At 38.7% G+C, this 20,663-nt stretch overlaps 1 protein-coding gene across 1 annotated transcript; it reads right to left on the bottom strand.

The window, feature by feature from the left end:
* Positions 1-15,077: 15,077 nt before the first annotated feature.
* LOC144334844 (beta-defensin 109-like) lies at positions 15,078-20,135 on the bottom strand. Its single transcript, XM_077966602.1, has 2 exons — positions 20,078-20,135; positions 15,078-15,283 (listed from the first exon to the last, which is right to left on the bottom strand). Exons 1-2 carry the CDS (start codon positions 20,133-20,135, stop codon positions 15,078-15,080), a joined length of 264 nt encoding a protein of 87 aa, XP_077822728.1.
* Between the last annotated feature and the right edge of the window lie 528 nt (positions 20,136-20,663).

Raw genomic sequence — 20,663 nt, 5'->3', positions numbered from 1 at the left:
TGAACAAAGCCTCCAAGAAATATGGGAATATGGGAAAAGGCAAAATCTACGTCTGATTTGTGTACCTGAAAGTGAGGGGGAGAATGGAACCAAGTTGGAAAACATTCTGCAGGATATCATCCAGGAGAACTCCCCCAACCTAGCAAGGCAGGCTGACGTTCAAATTCAGGAAATACAGAGAACGCCACAAAGATGCTCCTCTAGAAGAGCAACTCCAAGACACATAATTGTCAGATTCACCGAAGTTGAAATGAAGGAAAAAATGTTAAGGGCAGCCAGAAAGAAAGGTCAGGTTACCCACAAAGGGTAGCCCATTAGACTAACAGTGGATTTCTCGGCAGAAATTCTACAAGCCAGAAGGGAGGGGTGGGGCAATATTCAACATTCTTAAAGAAAAGAATTTTCAACCCAGAATTTCATATCCAGCCAAATTAAGTTTCATAAGTGAGGGAGAAATAAAATCCTTACAGACAAGCAAACGCTGAGAGATTTTGTCACCACCAGGCCTGCCCTACAAGAGCTCCTGAAGGAAGCACTAAACATGGAAATGAACAACCCATACCAGCCACTGCAAAAACATGCCAAAATGTAAAGACCATCGATGCTAGGAAGAAACTGCATCAACTAATGAGCAAAATAACCAGCCAACATCATAATGACAGGATCAAGTTCACATGTAACAATATTATCCTAAATGTAAATGGGCTAAATGTTCCAATTAAAAGACACAGACTGGCAAGTTGGATAAAGAGTCAGGAGCTCTTATAGGGCAGGCCTGGTAGTGACAAGACCCACCAGTTTGCTGTATTCAGGAGACCCATCTCACGTGCAGAGACACACATAGGCTCAAAATAAAGGGATGGAGGAAGATCTACCAAGCAAATGGAAAACAAAAAATGGCAGGGGTTGCAATCCTAGTCGCTGATAAAACAGAGTTTAAACCAAGAAAGATCAAAAGAGACAAAGAAGGCCATTACACAATCGTAAAGGGATCAATTCAACAGGAAGAGCTAACTATCCAAAATATATATACACCCAATTCAGGAGCACCCAGATTCATAAAGCAAGTCCTTAGAGACTTACAGAGAGACTTAGACTCCCACACAATGATAATGGGAGACTTTAATACTCCACTGTCAACATTAGACAGATCAACGAGACAGAAAGTTAAGGATATACAGGAATTGAACCCAGCTCTGCACCAAGCAGACCTAATAGACATCTACAGAACTCTCCACCTCAAACCAACAGAATATACATTCTTCTCAACACCATATCGCACTTATTCCAACATTGACCACATTGTTGGAAGTAAAGCACTCCTCAGGAAATATAAAAGAACAGAAACTATAACAAACTGTCTCTCAGACCACAGTGCAATCAAACAAGAATTCAGGATTAAGAAACTCAATCAAAACTGCTCAACTAAATGGAAACTAAACATCCTGCTCCTGAATGACTACTGGTTACATAACGAAATGAAGGCAGAAATAAAGATGTTCTTTGAAACCAATGAGAACAAAGATACAACATACCAGAATCTCTGGACACATTTAAAGCAGTGTGTAGAGGGAAATTTATAGCACTAAATTCTCACAAGAGAAAGCAGGAAAGATCTAAAATTGACATCCTAATATCACAACTAAAAGAACTAGAGAAGCAAGAGCAAACACATTCAAAAGCTAGCAGAAGATAAGAAATAACTAAGATCAGAGCAGAACTGAAGGAGACAGAGACACAAAAAACCCTTCAAAAAGTCAATGAATCCAGAAGCTGATTTTTTGAAAAGATTAACAAAATTGATAGGCAGCTAGCAAGACTAATAAAGAAGAAAAGAGAGAAGAATCAAATAGATGCAATAAAAAATGATAAAGGGGATATCACCACTGACCCCACAGAAATACAAAGTACCATCAGAGAATATTAAAAACACCTCTACATAAATAAGCTAGAAAACCTAGAGTAAATGGATAAATTCCTGGACACATACATTCTCCCAAGACTAATCCAGGAAGAAGTTGAATCCCTGAATAGACCAATAACAGGCTCTGAAATTGAGGCAATAATTAATAGCCTACCAACAAAAAAGTCCAGGACTAGAAAGATTCATAGCCGAATTCTACCAGAGGTACAAGGAGGAGCTGGTACCATTCCTTCTGAAACTATTCTAATCAATAGAAAAAGAGAGAATCCTCCCTAACTCATTTTATAAGGCCAACACCATCCTGATACCAAAGCCTGGCAGAGACACAACAAAAAAAAGAGAATTTTAGACCAATATCCCTGATGAACATCCATGCAAAAATTCTCAATAAAATACTGGTAAACCAAATCCACAGCACTTCAAAAAGCTTATCCACCATGATCAAGTGGGCTTCATCCCTGGGATGCAAGACTGTTTCAACACACACAAATCAATAAACGTAATCCAGCATATAAACAGAACCAAAGACAAAACCACATGATTATCTCAATAGATGCAGAAAAGGCCTTTGACAAAATTCAACAGCTCTTCATGCTAAAAACTTAATAAATTCAGAATTGATGGAACATATCTCAAAATAATAAGAGCTATTTATGACAAACCCACAGCCTATATCATATTGAATAGGCAAAAACTGGAAGCATTCCCCTTGAAAGCTAGCACAAGACAGGGATGCCCTCTTTCACCACTCCTATTCAACATAGTGTTGAACTTCTGGCCAGGGCAACCAGGCAAGAGAAAGAAATAAAGGGTATTCAATTAGGAAAAGAGGAAGTCAAATTGTCCCTGTTTGCAGATGACATGATTGTATATTTAGAAAACCTCATCCTCTCAGCCCAAAATCTCCTTAAGCTGATAAGCAACTTCAGCAAAGTCTCAGGATACAAAATCAATGTGCAAAAATCACAAGCATTCTTATACACCAATGACAGACAAACAGAGAACCAAATCATAAGTGAACTCCCATTCACAATTGCTTCAAAGAGAATAAAATATCTAGGAATCTAACTTACAAGGGATGTGAAGGACCTCTTCAAGGAGAACTACAAACCACTGCTGAATGAAATAAAAGAGGACAGAAACAAATGGGAGAACATTCCATACATTCCATGCTCATGGATAGGAAGAATCAAGAATCAATATAGTGAAAATGGCCATACTGTGCAAGGTAATTTATAGATTCAATGCCATCCCCATTAAGCTACCAGTGACTTTCTTCACAGAATTGGAAAAAACTACTTTAAAGTTCATATGGAACCAAAAAAGAGTCCGCATTGCCAAGACAATCCTAAGTCAAAAGAACAAAGCTGGAGTCATCACACTACCTGACTTCAAACTATACTACAAGTCTACAGTAACCAAAACAGCATGGTACTGGTACCAAAACAGAGCTATAGACCAATGGAACAGAGCAGAGCCCTCAGAAATAATACCACACTTCTACAACTATCTGATCTTTGACAAACCTGACAAAAACAAGAAATGGAGAAAGGATTCCCTATTTAATAAATACTGCTGGGAAAAGTGGCTAGCCATAAGTAGAAAGCTGAAACTGTATCCTTTCCTTACACCTTATACAAAAATTAATTCAAGATGCATTAGAGACTTAAATGTTAGACCTAAAACCATAAAAACCCTAGAAGAAAACCTAGGCGATACCATTCAGGACACAAGCATGGGCAAGGACTTCATGTCTAAAACAACAAAAGCAATGGCAACAAAAGCCAAAATAGACAAATGGGATCTAATTAAACTAAAGAGCTTCTGCACAGCAGAAGAAACTACCATCAGAATAAACAGGCAACCTACAGAATGGGAGAAAATTTTTGCAATCTACTCATCTGACAAAGGGCTAATATCCAGAACCTACAAAGAACTCAAAGAAATTTACAAGAAAAAAAAAAAAAAAAAACAATCCCATCAAAAAGTGGGCAAAGGATATGAACAGACACTTCTCAAAAGAAGACATTTATGCAGTCAACAGACACATGAAAAAATGCTCATCATCACTAGCCATCAAAGAAATGCAAATCAAGACCACAATGAGATACCGTCTCACACCAGTTAGAATGGTGATCATTAAAATGTCAGGAAACAACAGGTGCTGGAGAGGATGTGGAGAAATAGGAACACTTTTACACCATTGGTGGAACTGTCAACTATCAACTAGTTCAACCATTGTGGAAAACAGCATGGCAATTCCTTAAGGATCTAGAACTAGAAATACAATTTGACCCAGACATCCCATTACTGGCTATATCCCCAAAGGATTATAAATCATGCTGCTATAAAGACATGCACACATATGTGTATTGCGTCACTATTCACAACAGTAAAGACTTGGAACCAACCCAAATGTTCATCAATGATAGACTGGATTAAGAAAATGTGGCGCATATACACCAGGGAGTACTATGCAGCCATAAAAGAGGATGAGTTCATGTCCTTTGTAGGGACATGGATGCAGCTGGAAACCATCATTCTCAGCAAACTACTGCAAGAACAGAAAACCAAACACCACATGTTCTCACTCATGGATGGGAATTGAACAATGAGAACACCTGGACACAGGAAGGGGAATATCACACACCAGGGCCTGTTGTGGGGTGCGGGGAGGAGGGAAGGATAGCATTAGGAGATACGCCTAATGTATATGACAAGTTAATGGGTGCAGCACACCAACATGGCACATGTATACATATGTAACAAACCTGCACTTTGTGCATATATTCCCTAGAATATAAACTATAATAAAATAAAAAAGGGACGATGAAAATAAATGAAATGTAACACACAGCATGTGAGATAATGTTTTCATACACATCTAAAAAGCCTTAAAATTCAATAGAAATTAAATAAAATCTTCTAAAACTTGACAAAAGGAAAGAACAAAAATTACAGACTGGAAAAGCCTGGCTGACTGGAGTGATGTCCTGTCTCAAGAAAGAACAAACAAAACACAAACAAACAAAGGATTCTGAAAGCAGAGAATCAAACAGATATTTGTACACCGTTCTTCCTTCTTCCTACTAGCATTCTTCATAGTAGGAAAAGGCAAAAACAACCCAAATGTGTCACGAATTGCTTCATCAGTTTTTTTGGATCTGAAATACTGCCTCAATTTTCAGTTACTCATTGTGGGGTGGACCTGCAGTTACCACATTTGGTCCAAAATTTTATGCTGATGAAGGTAGACCTGTCCTGCATTTTCAGAGGGACAGAATTCTGGTGTTTCTCCAGGTTCCTTGGCTTACCAGGAATGAAGATCCGGGAAGAAAGTGTGTGTGTATGTATGTATGTACATAAGTATTTCCTGTTTTTAAATTTAAAAAATACGGGATACATGTGCAGAACGTACAGGTTTGTTATATAGGTATCCTTTGCCATGATGGTTTGTTGCACCTATTGACTCATCCTCTAAGTTCTCTTCCCTCACCCCCAGTCCCCAGCGGGCCGTGTTGTGTGTTGTTCCCCTCATTGTGTCCTTGTTTTCTCAATGTTCAACTTTCACTTATTAGTGAGAACATGCGGTGTTTGATTTTTTGGTTACTGTGTTAGTTTGCTCAGTATGATGGCTTCATCCATGTGCCTGCAAAAGACATGATCTCATTCCTTTTTATGACTGCATAGTATTTTATGGTGTATAGGTACCACATTTTCTTTATCCAGTCTAGCACTGAAGCGCATTTGGGTTGGTTTCATGTCTTTGCTATTGTATATAGTGCTGCAATAAACTTACATGTGCATGTGTCTTTTTTTTTTTTTTGATTTTAATTCTCATTTATTTGCTTATAAATAACATTGATTTTCATATCAATTTTATTTTTAGACCAATAGATTTCTTTTTTTAAAAAATTTATTTATTATTATTATACTTTAAGTTGTAGGGTACATGCGCATAACGTGCAGGTTTGTTACATATGTATACTTGTGCCATGTTGCTGTGCTGCACCCATCAACTCGTCATTTACATCAGGTATAACTCCCAATGCAATCCCTCCCCCCTCCCCCCTCCCCATGATAGGCCCCGGTGTGTGATGTTCCCCTTCCTGAGTCCGAGTGATCTCATTGTTCAGTTCCCACCTATGAGTGAGAACATGCGGTGTTTGGTTTTCTGTTCTTGTGATAGTTTGCTAAGAATGATGGATTCCAGCTGCATCCAAGTCCCTACAAAGGACTCAAACTCATCCTTTTTGATGGCTGCATAGTATTCCATGGTGTATATGTGCCACATTTTCTTAATCCAATCTGTCTCTGATGGACATTTGGGTTGATTCCAAGTCTTTGCTATTGTGAATAGTGCTGCAATAAACATACGTGTGCATGTGTCTTTATAGCAGCATAATTTATAATCCTTTGGGTATATACCCAGTAATGGGATGGCTGGGTCATATGGTACATCTAGTTCTAGATCCTTGAGGAATCGCCATACTGTTTTCCATAATGGTTGAACTAGTTTACAATCCCACCAACAGTGTAAAAGTGTTCCTATTTCTCCACATCCTCTCCAGCACCTGTTGTTTCCTGACTTTTTAATGATTGCCATTCTAACTGGTGTGAGATGGTATCTCATTGTGGTTTTGATTTGCATTTCTCTGATGGCCAGTGATGATGAGCATTTTTTCATGTGTCTGTTGGCTGTATGAATGTCTTCTTTTGAGAAATGTCTGTTCATATCCTTTGCCCACTTTTTGATGGGGTTTTTTGTTTTTTTCTTGTAAATGTGTTTGAGTTCTTTGTAGGTTCTGGATATTAGCCCTTTGTCAGATGAGTAGAGAGCAAAAATTTTCTCCCATTCTGTAGATTGCCTGTTCACTCTGATGGTAGTTTCTTTTGCTGTGCAGAAGCTCTTAGTTTAATGAGATCCCATTTGTCAATTTTGGCTTTTGCTGCCGTTGCTTTTGGTGTTTTAGACATGAAGTCTTTGCCCATGCCTATGTCCTGAATGGTACTACCTAGGTTTTCTTCTAGGATTTTTATGGTATTAGGTCTAACATTTAAGTCTCTAATCCATCTTGAATTAATTTTCGTATAAGGAGTAAGGAAAGGATCCAGTTTCAGCTTTCTACTTATGGCTAGCCAATTTTCCCAGCACCATTTATTAAATAGGGAATCCTTTCCCCATTTCTTGTTTCTCTCAGGTTTGTCAAAGATCAAATGGCTGTAGATGTGTGGTATTATTTCTGAGGACTCTGTTCTGTTCCATTGGTCTATATCTCTGTTTTGGTAGCAGTACCATGCTGTTTTGGTTACTGTAGCCTTGTAGTGTAGTTTGAAGTCAGGTAGCGTGATGCCTCCAGCTTTGTTCTTTTGACTTAGGATTGTCTTGGAGATGTGGGCTCTTTTTTGGTTCCATATGAACTTTAAAGTAGTTTTTTCCAATTCTGTGAAGAAACTCATTGGTAGCTTGATGGGGATGGCATTGAATCTATAAATTACCTTGGGCAGTATGGCCATTTTCACGATATTGATTATTCCTATCCATGAGCATGGTATGTTCTTCCATTTGTTTGTGTCCTCTTTTATTTCACTGAGCAGTGGTTTGTAGTTCTCCTTGAAGAGGTCCTTTACATCCCTTGTAAGTTGGATTCCTAGGTATTTTATTCTCTTTGAAGCAATTGTGAATGGAAGTTCATTCCTGATTTGGCTCTCTGTTTGTCTGTTACTGGTGTATAAGAATGCTTGTGATTTTTGCACATTAATTTTGTATCCTGAGACTTTGCTGAAGTTGCTTATCAGCTTAAGGAGATTTTGGGCTGAGAGGATGAGGTTTTCTAAATATACAATCATGTCATCTGCAAACAGGGACAATTTGACTTCTTCTTTTCCTAACTGAATACCCTTGATTTCTTTCTCTTGCCTGATTGCCCTAGCCAGAACTTCCAACACTATGTTGAATAGGAGTGGTGAGAGAGGGCATCCCTGTCTTGTGCCAGTTTTCAAAGGGAATTTTTCCAGTTTTTGCCCATTCAGTATGATATTGGCTGTGGGTTTGTCATAAATAGCTCTTATGATTTTGAGGTACGTTCCATCAATACCGAATTTATTGAGCGTTTTTAGCACGAAGGGCTGTTGAATTTTGTCAAAAGCCTTTTCTGCATCTATTGAGATAATCATGTGGTTCTTGTCTTTGGTTCTGTTTATATGCTGGATTATGTTTATTGATTTGCGAATGTTGAACCAGCCTTGCATCCCAGGGATGAAGCCCACTTGATCATGGTGGATAAGCTTTTTGATGTGTTGCTGAATCCGGTTTGCCAGGATTTTATTGAGGATTTTTGCATCGATGTTCATCAGGGATATTGGTCTAAAATTCTCTTTTTTTGTTGTGTCTCTGCCAGGCTTTGGTATCAGGATGGTGTTGGCCTCATAAAATGAGTTAGGGAGGATTCCCTCTTTTTCTATTGATTGGAATCGTTTCAGAAGGAATGGTACCAACTCCTCCTTGTACCTCTGGTAGAATTCAGCTGTGAATCCATCTGGTCCTGGACTTTTTTTGGTTGGTAGGCTATTAATTGTTGCCTCAATTTCAGAGCCTGCTATTGGTCTATTCAGGGATTCAACTTCTTCCTGGTTTAGTCTTGGAAGAGTGTAAGTGTCCAGGAAATTATCCATTTCTTCTAGATTTTCCAGTTTATTTGCGTAGAGGTGTTTATAGTATTCTCTGATGGTAGTTTGTATTTCTGTGGGGTCGGTGGTGATATCCCCTTTATCATTTTTAATTGCGTCGATTTGATTCTTCTCTCTTTTCTTCTTTATTAGTCTGGCTAGTGGTCTGTCAATTTTGTTGATCTTTTCAAAAAACCAACTCCTGGATTCATTGATTTTTTGGAGGGTTTTTTGTGTCTCTATCTCCTTCAGTTCTGCTCTGATCTTAGTTATTTCTTGCCTTCTGCTAGCTTTCGGATGTGTTTGCTCTTGCTTCTCTAGTTCTTCTAATTGCGATGTTAGAGTGTCAATTTTAGAACTTTCCTGCTTTCTCTTGTGGGCATTTAGTGCTATAAATTTCCCTCTACACACTGCTTTAAATGTGTCCCAGAGATTCTGGTATGTTGTATCTTTGTTCTCATTGGTTTCAAAGAACATCTTTATTTCTGCCTTCATTTCGTTATGTACCCAGTAGTCATTCAGGAGCAGGTTGTTCAGTTTCCATGTAGTTGAGCGGTTTTGATTGAGTTTCTTAGTCCTGAGTTCTAGTTTGATTGCACTGTGGTCTGAGAGACAGTTTGTTATAATTTCTGTTCTTGTACATTTGCTGAGGAGTGTTTTACTTCCAATTACGTGGTCAATTTTGGAGTAAGTACGATGTGGTGCTGAGAAGAATGTATATTCTGTTGATTTGGGGTGGAGAGTTCTATAGATGTCTATTAGGTCTGCTTGCTGCAGAGATGAGTTCAATTCCTGGATATCCTTGTTAACTTTCTGTCTCGTTGATCTGTCTAATGTTGACAGTGGAGTGTTGAAGTCTCCCATTATTATTGTATGGGAGTCTAAGTCTCTTTGTAAGTCTCTAAGGACTTGCTTGATGAATCTGGGTGTTCCTGTATTGGGTGCATATATATTTAGGATAATTAGCTCTTCCTGTTGAATTGATCCCTTTACCATTATGTAATGGCCTTCTTTGTCTCTTTTGATCTTTGATGGTTTAAAGTCTGTTTTATCAGAGACTAGTATTGCAACCCCTGCTTTTTTTTGTTCTCCATTTGCTTCGTAAATCTTCCTACATCCCTTTATTTTGAGCCTATGTATGTCTCTGCGTGTGAGATGGGTCTCCTGAATACAGCAGACTGATGGGTCTTGACTCTTTATCCAGTTTGCCAGTCTGTGTCTTTTAATTGGAGCATTTAGTCCATTTACATTTAAGGTTAATATTGTTAGGTGTGAACGTGATCCTGCCATTATGATATTAACTGGTTATTTTGCTCGTTAGTTGATGCAGTTTCTTCCTAGCCTCTATGGTCTTTACATTTTGGCATGTTTTTGCAATGGCTGGTTCCGGTTGTTCCTTTCCATGTTGAGTGCTTCCTTCAGGGTCTCTTGTAAGGCAGGCCTAGTGGTGACAAAATCTCTAAGCATTTGCTTATCTGTAAAGGATTTTATTTCTCCTTCACTTATGAAACTTAGTTTGGCTGGATATGAAATTCTTGGGTTTAAAATTCTTTTCTTTAAGAATGTTGAATATTGGCCCCCACTCTCTTCTGGCTTGGAGAGTTTCTGCTGAGAGATCTGCTGTTAGTCTGATGGGCTTCCCTTTGTGGGTAACCCGACCTTTCTCTCTGGCTGCCCTTAAGATTTTTTCCTTCATTTCAACTTTGGTGAATCTGGCAATTATGTGTCTTGGAGTTGCTCTTCTCGAGGAGTATCTTTGTGGCGTTCTCTGTATTTCCTGGATTTGAATGTTGGCCTGCCCTACTAGGTTGGGGAAGTTCTCCTGGATGATATCCTGAAGAGTGTTTTCCAACTTGGTTCCATTTTCCCCCTCACTTTCAGGCACCCCAATCAGACGTAGATTTGGTCTTTTTACATAATCCCATACTTCTTACAGGCTTTGTTCATTTCTTTTTCTTCTTTTTTCTTTTGGTTTCTCTTCTCGCTTCATTTCATTCATTTGATCCTCAATCGCAGATACTCTTTCTTCCAGTTGATCGAGTCGGTTACTGAAGCTTGTGCATTTGTCACGTATTTCTCGTGTCATGGTTTTCATCTCTTTCATTTCGTTTAGGACCTTCTCTGCATTAATTACTCTAGCCATCAATTCTTCCACTTTTTTTTCAAGATTTTTAGTTTCTTTGCGCTGGGTACGTAATTCCTCCTTTAGTTCTGAGAAATTTGATGGACTGAAGCCTTCTTCTCTCATCTCGTCAAAGTCATTCTCCGTCCAGCTTTGATCCGTTACTGGCGATGAGCTGCGCTCCTTTGCCGGGGGAGATGCGCTCTTATTTTTTGAATTTCCAGCTTTTCTGCCCTGCTTTTTCCCCATCTTTGTGGTTTTATCTGCCTCTGGTCTTTGATGATGGTGATGTACTGATGGGGTTTTGGTGTAGGTGTCCTTCCTGTTTGATAGTTTTCCTTCTAACAGTCAGGACCCTCAGCTGTAGGTCTGTTGGAGATTGCTTGAGGTCCACTCCAGACCCTGTTTGCCTGGGTATCAGTAGCAGAGGCTGTAGAAGATAGAATATTTCTGAACAGCAAGTGTACCTGTCTGATTCTTGCTTTGGAAGCTTCCTCTCAGGGGTGTACTCCTCCCTGTGAGGTGTGGGGTGTCAGACTGCCCCTAGTGGGGGATGTCTCCCAGTTAGGCTACTCAGGGGTCAGGGACCCACTTGAGCAGGGAGTCTGTCCCTTCTCAGATCTCAACCTCCGTGTTGGGAGATCCACTGCTCTCTTCAAAGCTGTCAGACAGAGTTGTTTGCGTCTGCAGAGGTGTCTGCTGCGTTTGTTTAGTTTACTGTGCCCGGTCCCCAGAGGTGGAGTCTACAGAGACAGGCAGGTTTCCTTGAGCTGCTGTGAGCTCCACCCAGTTCGAGCTTCCCAGCTCGTGCATGTGTCTTTATAGTGGAATGATTTATATTCCTTTGGGTATATAGCCACTAATGGGATTACTGGGTCAAATGGTGTTTCTGGTTCTAGATCCTTGAGGAATCACCATACTGTCTTCCACAATGGTTGAACTAATTTACAGTTTCCCCAACAGTGTAAAAGCGTTCCTCTTTCTTCTCAGCCTCACCAGCATCTATTGTTTCTTAACTTTTTAATAATCACCATTCTGATGGGTTTAAGATGGTATCTCATTGTAGTTTTGATTTTCACTTCTCTGATGATCAGTATTGTTGAGCTGTTAAAAAATATATTTGTTGGTTAGATAAATGTCTTCTTTTGATAAGTTTCTGTTCATATCCTTTGCTCACTTTTGATGGGGTTGTTTTTTTTTTTTGCTTGTAAATATGTTTAAGTTCCTTGTCAATTTTTGTTATTAGACCTTTGTCCGATGGGTAGGTTGCAATAATTTTCTCCCATCCTGTAGGTTGATTGCTCATGCTGATGATAGTTTCTTTGCTGTGCAGAAGGTCTTTAGTTTAATTAGATCCGATTTGCCAATTTTGGCTTTTGTTGCAATTGCTTTTGACATTTTTGTCATGAAATCTTTGTCCTTGCCTGTGTCCTGAATGATATTGCCTGGGTTTTCTTCTAGGGTTTTTATGGTTTTGGATTTTACATTTAAATCTTTAATCCAGCTTGAGTTAATTATTGTATAAGGTGTAAGGAAGGGGTCAAGTTTTGGTTTTCTGTATATGGCAAGCCAGTTTTCCCAGCATCATTTACTGAATAGGAGATCCTTTCTCCCTTGCTTGTTTTTGTCAGGTTTGTCAAAGATCAGGTGGTCATAGATGTGTGGTGTTATTTCTGAGGTCTTTGCTCTGCTCCATTGGTCTATATGTCTGTTTTGGCAACAGTAGCCTGCTGTTTTGGTACCGTAGCCTTCTAGTACAGTTTGAAGTTAGCGTAATGCCTCCAGCTTTGTTATTTTTGTTTATGATTGTCTTGGCTATATGGGGTATTCTTTGATTCCATATGACATTTCAAATAGTTCTTTCTAATTCTGTGAAAAATGTCAACGGTATTTTGATGGGTATAGCATTGAATCTATAACGTTTGGGCAGTATGGCCATTTTCACAATATTGATTCTTCCTATTCATGAGGATGGAATGTTTTTCCATTCGTCTGTGTCCTCTCTTATTACCTTGAGCAGTGGTTTGCAGTTGTCCTTGAAGAGGTCTTTCACATCCGTTGTACTCCTAATTGTATTCCTAGGTATTTTACTCTTTGTAGCAATTGTGAATGGGAGTTCATTGTTGATTTGGCTCTCTGCTTGACTATTGTTGGTGTACTGGAATGCTTGTGATTTTTGCACAATGATTTTGTATCTTGAGACCTTGGTGAAGTTGCTTATCAGTTCAAGAAGTTTTTCAGTTGAGATGATGGGGTTTTCTAAATAGGAAGTCATGTCATCTGCAAACAGAGACAAGTTGACTTTCTCTCTTCCTATTGGAATACCCTTTATTTCTTTCTATTGCCTGATTGCCCTGGCAAGAACTTCCAATACTATGTTGAATAGAAGTGGTTACAGAGGGCTTCCTTGTCTTGTACCGGTTTTCACATGGAATGCTTCCAGCTTTTGCCTATTCTTTATGATATTGGCAGTATGAAATAGCTCTTATTATTTTAAGGTATGTTCCATCAATACGTAGTTTATTGAGAATTTTTAACAGGAAGGGATGTTGAATTTTATCAGAGGCATTTTTGCGTGTATCAAAATAATTGTCTGGTGTTTGCCTTTGGTTCTGTTTATGTGATCAATTACATTTATTGATTTGTGTATGTTGAATCAGCCTTTCACTCCAAAGATGCAGCCCACTTGATCGTGGTGGATAAGCTTTTTGATGTGCTGCTGGATTCGGTTTGCCAGTATTTTATTGAGAATTTTTGCATCGATGTTCATCAGGGATAATGGCCTGAATTGAGCAGGTGTGTGTGTGTGTGTGTGTGTGTGTGTGTGTTTACCTCGGTTTGCCAGTAGGTTGATGTGTGTGTGTGACGTGTGTGTGTGTGTGTGAATGTGTGATAGAGAGCCAAATTAGGGCAGAGGAGGCTCCCTGGCCTGTCATGACATTGTATGTTCTGAATTCAAGATGCTCTAATGGACTGTGTCAGTTGGCCTTCAGCCAGGAGGTGGTGCTTGCAAAAGACTGCCAGCTGTGGTGGTAGTGGTGAGATTTGGACTTGCCTTATGTTACCCATGGGAGGTACTCTGGTGTCTCAGGGAATGGGTAGAGCCAAAGGGCTTCTAAAAGTTTCTTCTGTTATTTGTGTTAATCTACCAGGGTAGGTGGTTGAGCAAAACCAAGTGGGAACTAGGTCAGGTAAAGTGATGCTCTGGCTCTCTACGTGTGGGACAAGCAGTGGCTCCAGTGGGAATTGGAAGGCAGTTCTTAGGCCACTGGGGTAATTTTCCAGAGAGAAGTGAAGCTGCCTCTGCCTCTGCACAAGGAGAGTCCATATGAAGAATGGGGAGTAGCAGCTTGGCAGTAAGCCCCATCCAGCTCCCACATCCTTGGCGAGGCAGGTCTCACAACCACAGTGTTCCACTGGGAGTAGTTAGCTAAGTTTCAAGAAGTCTAAACTCAGAGCTCAAAACTGACCCATACCATAAGCCTCTCCTATTGAGACAGTAACTGCAGCCTTCAGGCCAAACCCCTCCTGATCCACCTGCAGGGCAGGGGCATCCAGCTCCTGTGCTTGCTGCTGCATCACACGTCTCACTCACCTCTCAGTTCTGGCCTGGGGAGTTTGTCCCCACAGAAAATTATATCAAACATTTCAGTTGGGAGGTTCTCTCAACCTGTGACCACCATTTGAGTTAGCTGGCAGACTTCTGGGAGGTCCTCTCTGAGGTAGAATCAGAAATGGTTTCCCTCCATCCTGCCAGAAACTGGGAACGTGCTGGAGACTCAAAGCACATCCCAATGCCACTCCTCATATACTCGTCACTCTTCACTGAATCAACTCCAGCCCTGAGTACGATTAAGGCCTTCCCCCATGGCCTAGATTGATAGGTTTCCCAATGGAAGTGTATATCTTACAGTCAGTTTATCCCCCTCTCACACCCTGGAAACTCAAAATTTTCTGCCTAGCTTATGGTGTAAGCTGCATCCTGCTGCTTCTTTCAAATGGTCTGTGGCTTATTTCAATTTTCCTGTTAAGTTCCTGTGTTGCTTCTTGAAAGAAAGTTCAGTGTGAATCTCTACACACCATTGTGTCTTTCCAAGTGCAAGAGGCAGGCTAACAATGCCTTCAATCCACCATCTTGGAAAACAAAAGTAACAGTTTTCTCATTTTTAAAGGTTTTGTTAAGATCTGTTAATGACTCACAAAGAAATAGTATTGGGTATATTTGAAATTAGTATTTATTCATTTATGTTGATAAGTGAAAACACAAGACGGTTATCAAGATGGAAGTACTTAATATGTATACTTCAATATTCTTAGATGCAAATAACTTCACTTTTGATGTATTTTTATTTTACATCAGTTTCATTTCAACTTAGGTTTAAGGGGTTCTTGATAATCTGACATGATAAGTGGTGTTGGAATTGGCATTAGAATCCACCATGCTCTACAGCACTTCATCCTTCTTCGGCAGGCACCAATTTGATCTTCTACTACTTTGCAGACATCTCTTCTGCAAACACCAGACAAATTGAGACAATGACCTTCAGCAGCACCCAAACCACCTCTTACTGCAGGAAAGAAGATCCAGTGAGATAGTCCACAAATGGAATGTAAATCCATAAACATTCTTAAGTAACAGAATAAATTTAGTATGAGCATTTCTATGTGGGAGCTTTTGAAATGGTTGCTGCTCATATGTCAGAGACACATGCAGATTAAGAAAGGTAGTAGTTCCGATCCTGGTTTGGCACAACAGTCACGGTATTTTTGGTGGGGGAAAAGGGATGTGGGAGGGGATGGTACATCTTCATCTTTTCCTCTGGATTTTCTCTCAGAAATGGCTGTTGCTTACTGCAGGGCAAAAATGCCAGTGTCTTCTGCCAGAGAGGGTTACTGAGGGCCATAGTGGTTCCACCTTGTGGCTGATACTGATAGTCCCTTTCTGCTTTTTTCGTTCCTAGCCAAAAAAGATGTTTCTGCTGTCTCAGGTATGCTGATTTCAGGAGTTGTTTTTTCTATATGGCTATTCATTTTTGTTTTTTTTTTTGTTTGTTTGTTTGTTTTTTCTTTCACTCTCTCTCTCTTTTTTTTTTTTTTTTGGCTTCACTGTGTTGCTATAGTTTCTTAAGTGGTCCCTTGAACACTCCCAGCGCTATTTTGGTTTGTACATAGCTATCTATAAATTTTTTCTTGGGGGAAGTGTAGAGTTAAAGGCTGGTATATCCTGCTTTTGCTCCCCTGAGTGATTTTATTCCCCCAAGCTAATATTTCAGGCTTTCAATTTATTCCTGCTTTCATCTGTTCAAACAAGTGGAAATTACTTTTTCTCTCCACATTTAGATTTGCTCTATCTACTTTAATTGCTAATAGCGTCTTAGTCATAGGATAGATTAGTTAGAAAAAAGTGTATTTTTGATATTATAAATGATCCTTTCAATTTGTGTCTAAAAGTGGAAAATATTAGAAAGCTTGACATTTATTATTGTGTCCAGACCAGTATTTCCTCCAGATAACCTTTATTACAACAAAGATAATTTAATGAAGATCTCTCTAATGGTAAAGCTGGTGGCTTTGTGCTATTATAATATCCTTAAAGTGACAGTCTGGTGGAAAGACCAACTAAAGCAAGGGTTAGGAGAAAAACAGTTATTACTTTCATTTTGGTCTCACTCTGCATTAAGAGTTTTCATTGTGTCAAAGATTTATTATTCATTAAGTAGCCTAATGTTCATTTAATAATAAATGGATCCTATTAAATATGATTTTTAAAATTATAATCACATTACTTTTATTCACATTTGTCTACTGATGCCATTCACAGATGAGAATGGTATAATGTTATTTTATTTTTTTCATTTTGCCACATCTTTATTTACTTAGGTTTATGCTGTATCGAACAATGTATGTGTGGGAATAATGGGTGATTCAGGAATGCATGAGGGGGAGGTTTAAGCTCTTTAACTTTGGACAATTAAAATTAGCAATATAATATTGAAATACATGCATAACACTCAAGTGATACTTTCAAAATAGTGTATATTTTCTATGTTTATTTGTAGCTTTTAAGCCCAGCTAGAAGTATTCTATTTCTTTTAGGCACCATAAGTCTGAAAGTCTGTAGTGAAAGCTACGAGTAGTAAATGATGCTAATTCATGTGCTCCCACCTGTGGAAGAATTGAATGTCTTAGATGAAAAAAAGATGGTGCAATTGGTGTACCAAGTATCTTAGAATATAATATGGTGGTGGTTTTTCTGTTTCTGTAGCAGAGTAACATATATACTATACCCAAGTCATCAAGTTATTTAAATATGCCTTTAAACAGGGAGAACTGAAAATAATACTGTGAATCCTGGTAAGCATTTAAAAATAATGAGGAGAATATTGGCTTTATAAAGTCAAAATTTATCTGAATACAACCCATATAGCAATTTCATAGCAAAACACTTCCTTCAATCCTATTAAAGTCAGAAGGAAAAGAAGAATGCCCACTGTCAATGCTGTATTAATATAGTTCTAAAAGTTTTGAACAATGAAACATATTGTAAGAAGAGAAGTCAGAGGACATTTGAGCCCATTGTTTTTCCTCTCCTTCTATACCTCCCAACATACCATTGGAATGTTGTAACATTTTGAAGAATCTATAGTAGTGTTGCAAATCATAGAATACTATGAATGCATCTGAATCTGAGATATCCCCAAAAGATACAAAATAGGTGTGACTAGAATGAAAGAAAGATTTAGGCTTTTGGCCATGACTGCAAGTGAGCTGCTCTCAAGTGACTGCTGCTATAGAACATATATATAGTAGAGGATCTCTTTGAAACATTTCTATCCCTGAAAATGGTTAGGCAAGTTCTTAAAATATCTCCTCTTTCAAACACAAAAATAGTCTGTGAACTGGAGCTTGAGCAGTGGGCACTTTGTATTGGATAGCTGATGGAGGGGGTGAGGGTTTCCCAGATCTTCTGGGAAGATCTGCTATGATCAGTAATGCTAATGATGGTACTACTGACTCTTGGGCCATCAGAAGTTCCAGTTTGTTAATGCTGAAACTTCTATATTGAGTTAAAGCATTGAGTCAGCTTCACAGAGGAAGTCTGGATAATAGCATTCTCATTTCAGACCATAAAATGATGTCAGGTTAAGGATGAACAATGAGTTCAGTATTAAAAATGATCAGGTAAGCAAGACACCATGAATAAAAGTTAATGAAATGAATAGCATATCTAAACCCTTTAAAACTAGATGTATTGAAATTGTCAATGTGGAGAAATAATTAAGCAGGTATGTATCAATTGTTTAAAGAAACAATCTACTATTACAAAGATGTAAAAACAATAGTAAAACAATATAGATGATAGAAAAAACGGGCAGGTCTGGCTGGGCGTGGTGGCTCATGCCTGTAATCCCAGCATTTTGGGAGGCCAAGATGGGTGGATCTCGAGGTCAGGAGTTCAAGAACAGCATGCCCAAGATGGTGAAATCTTGTCTCTACTAAAAAATATATATATAAAAATTAGCCGAGCATGGTGGCAGGTGCCTGTAGTCCCAGCTACTCAGGAGGCTGAGATAGAAGAATCGCTTGAACCCGGGAGGTGGAGGTTGCAGTGAGCCAAGATCGCACCACTGCACTCCAGCCTGGACAACAGAGCGAGACTCCATCTCCAAAAAAAAATTTTTTAAATAAATGCAAGTTATTAATGATATATTAGACACAGGTAAGAGGATAACTAGTGAAGAAAAAAATGTTTAAATGATATACCCAGAACGTAACATGGAAACACAAGGTCTAACATTTATTTAATTCAAATATGGGGGGAGAGAAGTGTAAAAGGATTCACCATTTCAAGAGATTCTCAAAAAGAAATTAAGAAAAGGTATAAATCCATTGATTCAAAAAATATATTTCTAACAGATGATATAAAAATAAACTCACTTTAGTTAAATTATAAAACATTAAAACCAAACACCAGACCATACAAACATTGAAAAAAAGGATAATTTATAATGAAATAATATTTATCTGATTATTATAGTAAAGCAAAAACTAAAAATGAGTAAACTAGTATCAACAAATGTTGAGAGCAAATAACTGCTAATACAGAATTGGGTACTCAGTAATGCTGTCTTTCCAGATCAAAAATCACAATATGAAATTGACAGATAAAAATGAAAATTGTTCACTACCAAGAGATCTGCAGCAAATAAAATTTCAAAGGCTACATATCAGAAAGAAAGAATTTAACCCAAAAGCTGATATTAGAGTCAACTTGGTATTCCATAAATATCACTAAACTGATGATAATAGTAACACTTTCTGACACGTGGGGATTCTGAAAAGAAGTGAACTTTTACTTTTGTTTAGAATTTAGAAAGTTATAGAAAAATGCTCTTGCCCTGACAAAGAGAATAAGCTGGATAATCTATAGATCATAGATTTCATTTTAAAACACAGAACTGAGGTCTCAAAAAAAGCTAATTAACTTAAATTCAGAGTGATGAAGCCCTGCTGAAAAAAGAACGGATCCACAGATGCTTTGTGCCTAGCTGAGTTGCAGCAGCAGAAGCAGGAGGAAGCTGCCCTTGGTGGAGATAACAAGGAAACAAGTGAATCTCCAGCAAATGTTGAAAGGCTGAGTGTGGGCTTGTGATAGTTTAGCATCATCAGTAGGAGCCCAAACACACTCACTCTCACTCACTCTCCCTCACTAATGCTTGCTTGCTTGCTTGCTTGCTTTCTTTTCTTTCTTTCTCTTTCTTTCTTTCTCTCTCCTTCCTTCCTTCCTTCCTTCCTTCCTTCCTTCCTTCCTTCCTTCCTTCCTTCCTTCCTTCCTCTCTCCCTCCCTCCCTCCCTTCCTTCCTTTCTCTCTCTCTCTCTCTCTCTCTTTGGAGTCTCACTCTGTCGCCTAGGCTGGAGTGCAATGGCGCCATCTTGTCTCACTGCAACCTCTGCAAATATAATAATAAATGCTGCTGAAATTCAATCCTGTCAGATCTAACTGCCTGCATAGGTCCCACAAAGACATCTCATTGAGGTCACATTCTGTTGTATTCTTACTTTGTATCTTGAGATGCCTTGGCGGGACATGGAAATTTATATGTAGGCAGTTTGATCTGACAGGATTGAATTTCAGCAGCATCCATTATTATATCCACTCACTAGATCAAAAAACATGGATGGAATCTTATCAACAGGAACTACTGCTAAATGAGTCTCTTTTCTATTTTTCCCTATTATTGTCCTAGTGAAGCTGTAAATATTAGGTTCTTGAACCCACAGGACTGATTCTAGGATCTTGTCTGGCCAGGGATATAGCCTTCTAATCTGCAGAACCTTGTAGTAATCAGCTACCAACTTACCTGGGGATAAAAGAATTGAAAAAAGAAGGAGAATAAGAAGAAGCAAATGGAGTCTCATGGCTGAAGGGCCAGCATCAATGTGGGTTGAGCCTGGAGTCTCTGGACATCGTGGGTCTGGGCCTTTTTATGATGCTGTCTGAGTCTGTGATTTGTTCTTGGTTAGTAGAGCCTAACGAAAAGAGAATAACTAAATCTCCCACAAGAAACTTCCAGGGACACACAAGTACATAAATGTGGTGATATCTCAATGGATGAGAAAGCAGATGAATGCTATTTATTTCCAAAAGACTCAGGATGTCTTACTGTCACCTGCTTTCTTTATTATTTTCAACATGCACATGCAATAATCATTGCTCTTACTTTAAGTATAAAGTATTGTTTGCCAGGTAATATAGTAGGAACTGAAGTAAAATTGTTATACAAACACTGTACGTAATTAATGCATACAGTTTGGCAAATTTGCACATAGATATTACTCTTGTTACCACAACCAATATCCAGGTAATAATATATCCATCACCTCCAAATGTTTCCTATGTCCCTTTATTGTTGTTGTTGTTGTTGTTGTCAGAACCCCTAAGATAGA

The sequence above is a fragment of the Macaca mulatta genome, chromosome 15 (assembly GCF_049350105.2).
Source record: "Macaca mulatta isolate MMU2019108-1 chromosome 15, T2T-MMU8v2.0, whole genome shotgun sequence".
In the NCBI taxonomy this organism is placed as follows: Eukaryota; Metazoa; Chordata; class Mammalia; order Primates; family Cercopithecidae; genus Macaca; species Macaca mulatta.
This window is presented reverse-complemented; position numbering and strand designations above follow the sequence as displayed.

Bases quoted from the DNA above. Each gene is read 5' to 3' on its own strand.
- LOC144334844 (XM_077966602.1), bottom strand. From the start codon at position 20,135: ATGAGACTCCATTTGCTTCTTCTTATTCTCCTTCTTTTTTCAATTCTT. The intron at 15,284-20,077 runs GTAAGTTGGTAG...TCTTTCCTGCAG, and splicing joins TTCAATTCTTTTATCCCCAG to TAAGAGGTGGTTTGGGTGCT.